Source organism: Dendrobium catenatum, unplaced genomic scaffold (genome assembly GCF_001605985.2).
Source record: "Dendrobium catenatum unplaced genomic scaffold, ASM160598v2 original_scaffold_202637, whole genome shotgun sequence".
Lineage (NCBI taxonomy): Eukaryota > Viridiplantae > Streptophyta > Magnoliopsida > Asparagales > Orchidaceae > Dendrobium > Dendrobium catenatum.
In genome coordinates this window covers 625456-630904 of record NW_021521052.1, presented here as the reverse complement: position 1 = coordinate 630904, position 5449 = coordinate 625456, and the positions used below count along the sequence as shown (strand labels likewise).

At 39.3% G+C, this 5449-nt stretch overlaps 1 protein-coding gene across 2 annotated transcripts in view; it reads right to left on the bottom strand.

Moving 5' to 3' along the window:
• Positions 1–272: 272 nt before the first annotated feature.
• LOC110095808 (rac-like GTP-binding protein 5) overlaps positions 273–5449 on the bottom strand; it is a 35326-nt gene continuing 30149 nt past the window's right edge. For both annotated transcript variants that reach the window (XM_020821501.2, XM_020821502.2), the window contains exons 6-8: positions 876–940; positions 733–798; positions 273–642 (exon numbers count right to left, since the gene is read on the bottom strand). In XM_020821501.2, the coding sequence (XP_020677160.1) occupies positions 541–642; positions 733–798; positions 876–940 (233 nt within the window). In that variant the 3' untranslated portion in view covers positions 273–540. The remainder of the gene's footprint in view (positions 643–732; positions 799–875; positions 941–5449) is intronic.

Genomic DNA, 5449 nt, shown 5'->3' with positions numbered 1-5449 from the left:
CTACTGCTTTCCTGTAGCTTTTCAATATATCAAATAATAATAATAATAACCACATTAACTTTCAAAAAAAATTATTTTTCCAACAACTTAACAATCAGCCCTTAAAATAAGATAGACTTTATTTGAAACGGCTTTATTACCGCTTCTTAAAGCATCATATGAAAGAAACACTAAGAAAATATCTCAAATAAAATCTTATATGCAGATTTATTACATATTTGCACCTGAAAATTTTTAAGTAAAATGTTCAAGTAAATAGGACCAATTCAATATAAAAGTATAAAAACTAGTCTCAAATAGAGAAAAAAGTGTCATATTTTTACCAAGACATAACAAGTCAGCTGATCAAAGATCAATCAATCTTTACCAGAAAGATTTGGTAGCAGGTCACCAACAAGACAGATGAAAGCAAAACAAATCCATCTTATACCTCCAAAGATTTGCTAAGGTAGTTATTTTTTTTGTATTTTTTCTGTACACCAAGGTCTAGTTTCTTAAATGGAATGAGAAACAGCAAAAAAAGATAGAAGTTTTTGCTGATCACAGGATAGAGCAAGCCTTCTGTGATTTCTTCCTTTTCTTCTTTTGTTTTGGTGGCTGAAGAACTACCTTGATGGCCGCATCAAATACAGCCTTGACATTCTGAAGAGAAATCAAACAAAGCCGGAAAGTCTTGGCATAAAGAAGGATGAAATGGAGGAAGAGTGTACAGAGAAAAAGGGAGAACCGTACTTGCTGTGTCTTTGAACTGCACTCAATGTATGCGAGGGCTCCAATTGTCTTCCTCAGTTCTTCTCCCTTCAGAATTAGTACAACATTAGTCCGTGCCAAGCTACGTTGGATGAAAAGAAATTTAGTAAGAATCTAAACATTACCTGGGCGGTACTGATGGGAACAGCACCTGGATGATCTACAAAAAACTGTTCATCATCCCGCAGATCTGTAAAATGAACATAACAAGTTAAAATTCAGATGCAATGCCTGTCTCATGAGATGGTATGAAATTCTTGGTCTTTAAATAGTGGACAGTAGATTTCTAAAAAACTTCCATTTAAAAAAAGTTAAAATCTATGCTAAATCATACACCAAATTATTATGTGTTAGCAAATAAGTAGGAGATCATAGACAAACTTGAATTGCAGAAGATCAATGCAAGCAATAATATATATTTATAAACCTGAATCTTTCATTTATCATTGAAAATTTGGTTTAGGATATCATGTCACTTGATGCCGTGAACTTAATAAAAGGGACGTAGTACCTCCTATGACATTGATCTTTCAAATAGCAAGCAAAACCATTCTTAAGATCCAGTAGCATAACACACCATGACATTGTACATACTGCAAACTAGATTCCCCAGCCAACCAATGCCTAACACGTGCATTCATACTTAGGAGCATGTAATTCATTAGAAGTACCAACACATTAGATGATCAAAATGCTACGATGATGTTTCTAAGTAAATTCAAAAATTATGTGCTCCTCGTACCAACAACAGTAATATTAAGTATTTATCCCACTACGTGGGTTCGGCAAGTACTCCTCGTACCATGACATAATTTTTCAAGCAAGTTAAAATTACCATGCCACTCTCCAAATTCAAGAATTAGGTACTCTCCCTCATATAAATCTCGGTGATGAAAATCAAAAGATCATAGTGATGAAGATCAATGTGTTTATACTCAGTAGAAATGTCAATCTAAATTCATCTAAGCAAGTTTTTTAGTAGTCTATTTTATTTTATAATTTTCAATTTTTTGGTATTTTGAACATGTGTAGGATGAATACCTAAGAGAATAGAAAATGGTTTCTATTTATTTGATTCCCAGTGATCGTTAGTTTCTTTGGTTTGGCATAGTCCTGGGTTGGTCCGAGTAGTGAATGGTTCAAGATCCTAGATGGTTTGGCTGGTAAATTATTGTTTGAAGTTAATGTGCAGATGTAAACATTTTTAAGAAATCATTTGTGGACGGTTGACTCTAGATGGTCATTTCATGCTCACACTTAACATGGCGTAGAAGGGCCAAATCATGCACATATTTTTTTCAATCATGGAGGTTCAAGGAACACCTGTTTCTTTTCTATTATGCCAATCAGGGAATAACTATTGGTGAAGCTCCTAATGGGTCACAGGTTTGAATTTAGCGTAGTCTAGATATAATTTTATTTGCAAATTCAACATACTTAATGTTACTTTGTTCATTTTGCTTCGAAATAGTTTCATGTAAGCTATTAAATCTTTTACAAAAGTATTGTAAAATATGAAATTGCATATGAAGGAAGATTAACTATATAAGATCTCTTGGGATTAAAAATATATAATAGGTTACCTGAATCATGAGACTCTTCTTCTATTGATGTCTAGAGCTTGTGTTGAGGGTTTCAATTGATCTTTTTCAGTTGGTTTTATAAGGTATATATTGTATGTAATTAGTAGTGAGATTAGTTTACAGGGTATAATTTGTTTGAGGGTTGGATTGTATGGAGGGGTTAGACCTTTTCAGTTGGGTTTGGAGTAGTGAGATTTATAGTCTTGTCATTAAATTTGAAAAAATAACCTTTCTCACTATCATAATATATAATATTCATACATCAAACAACCATAGTCTCCTCAAAAGTATATGGGCCATATCCATATGAAGCACATTACACCACATATTATCCTCATAGCTTCTATTTTTATAGGTACGATATATTTCCTAGTGACAAGAAGAGATGTCTTGTTCACCTAACCCACATGAAAAGACTTAAGATGTAGTTCAGTCTTTAATTTTTGTAAATACTTGGGTTAATATCATATTCATGACATAGCCTCCATCAATCATTGACTTGCACTTTCTGTCCTTACATATAGCATACATGCTAAAATAGTTCTCTAATCTTCTACATGATTCTAGCTTACAATAAACATTTCATCATACTAACAGGACACTGTTAGGCCCCTCCGGTCCTTACTTACTCTAGGCGGGCCCCACATGGAGTTAATTCAAGGGTTGGATAATATCATATTCATGACATAGCCTCCATCAATCATTGACTTGCACTTTCTGTCCTTACATATAGCATACATGCTAAAATAGTTCTCTAATCTTCTACATGATTCTAGCTTACAATAAACATTTCATCATACTAACAGGACACTGTTAGGCCCCTCCGGTCCTTACTTACTCTAGGCGGGCCCCACATGGAGTTAATTCAAGGGTTGGAGGGAAAATTTGAATGGAAAGGGGGAGAAATTTGAATAGAAGGGCTGTTTAGAGATTTTGTATGGGGATGAGAGTTAAAGAGGGGGAAAGGGGGGAATTAGGTCCTCATCTTGAATTTGAATCAAAAGTTTGAGATCTCATTGTGTGCTTGGGCTCTAGGGTTTGCTAGAGACTTGTGGAGAGTTGTTCTTCCTCTCGAATAGAAGGACGTTGTATCTTTCTTTGTTTTCTTGCATCTACTAGTGAAAACCTTGTTTCTTTTCCTTATTTTTCTCTGTTTGGGTGCATTTCCTGCTGCAGAGCTGCTGTAAAACTGCTGAAACAGCAGTTTTGCTCACTGTTTTGGGCTGATTTTGACTAGGGTTGCTAGCGAACTCAAGTATTACCTTAGGGTTACTTGCGAACTCAAGTATTTCCTATCAAATTGGTATCAGAGCATTGTCTTGGGACTGTTGGAGGCGGAAATCTGAAAATTTCAGCAATTTTTCTTTCCTCCTCAAGAAGTTCTTCTTGTAAAACCGTGGTGGGAAGATGGCCGGAAAGAAGGTTGATGCACTGGAGGGAGAAATAGGCCAACTAAAGGCTGATTTGGAGGAAAGAACCATTGATTTTCACAACCAATTCGCTTCCATTCATGAAAAGATGGAGGGGAGGTTCACTGCTTTGGAGAATATGATGAAGAAGATGCTTGAAGACAAACAAAATCCGGCGACATCGGAAACAAGGGAGGCCACAGGCGGCCATTCAAGAGGAGGAATTCCGAACCCATTAAGGGGGAGGGAGAACCCGGAAGTGGAGATCCTCGAGGGAGATGATGGAATACCTCCTCTAGAACCGCTTTCTAGGGAGGAGATGAGTATGGGCTATGAAAGGAGGGGTGCAGAATTTTTTGGGAGAAGGGACGATGCTTACCACCGTGGTGCTGATTTAGAAAGAAGAAGAGGGGAATGTGATGAAGGGATCGGGTATGATCGTAGGAGGGAAGATCGTGACTACTGGGGAGCACCTCCTCCTAGAGGAATGGGAGGTTATGGAGGAGTTAGGGGACACGGTGGTGACCCGAGAGTGAGGAAATTGAAGATGCCCATCTTTGAGGGCGAAGACGCACATGGCTGGATCTACAAGGTGGAGAGATACTTTACAGTCAATGGGTTGAATGAGGAGGAGAAGTTGACAGCTGCAGGCTTGTGCTTAGAAGGGAAGGCTCTGGCATGGTATCAATGGCGGGACATGAGGCGACCCATTCGCACCTGGAGGGAGTTCAAGGATTGTCTACTAGAACCATGGTTTAAAATTGCGCAATTAGAGGCGCGCCTCAAGGCGCGCCTTTGCGCAATTTCACCAAAAAACGCCTCGAGGCTTACGCAATTCTGGACCTGGATGAGGCGTACGCCTCACCTGGACTGAGGCGCGCCTCAGAGGCGCAATTGCGCAATTCTGGGTGAGGCGTACGCCTCATAGAACCGGCCCCACCCACTTAAAATGTAGGCTTTTCTCCCCTTCAACCCGCACGGCATTCCTCCTCTCCGAAAAAAAGACCTCCCAGCTCTCTGTACGCGAAACTGGACGCGTCCCGCACGGTCGGCCAAGCTTCCCGCCGCTCCTCCCGCCGGCGCCGCCCCTCTCCGGCGAAGAGAAAAGTTCCGGCCACCCTCTAGGAGTACTCCACATTCGATTTTAGGTATTTTTTTTAAGTTTAGGGATTTATTTTGCAAGTTTTAGAGAAATTAGGGTTTAGTTTTTTTTGATTTTTTTGGAATGTATTTGTTTTTTTTTTTAGGAGACATGGTTAGAGGTAAAGAAAAGACGAATACGTCATTGCGGAGGGACCCTTCTTGGAAGTATAGTGTACAAGTTGACATTGGCGGCGGCGAGAAGAGCTATGTATATTTAAAGTGCAACTTTTGTGAGAAAGTTGTGAAGGGTGGAGTAACCCGCATGAAGGAGCACTTATCATGCTCTCACAAGAACGTAGCACCTTGTGCAAAAGTGCCGGACAATGTGAAGGAAGAAATATGTGCTTACATGAAGAAAACTACCACTGTCAAACACTTACAACAGCAACAATTTGATGAAAGGGTCGACCAAGGTGCCTATTTTGGGAGCGAGAGTGGAAAGGGCTCCTCCTCCACTATACATAATAGAGGTGCACGGGGTCCTATGGATCAGTACATGACTACTGAAGGAGCAGATAGAGGAGAAGCAGATATAATCCCTGCAGGTGGTACTAGAGAGGGGCG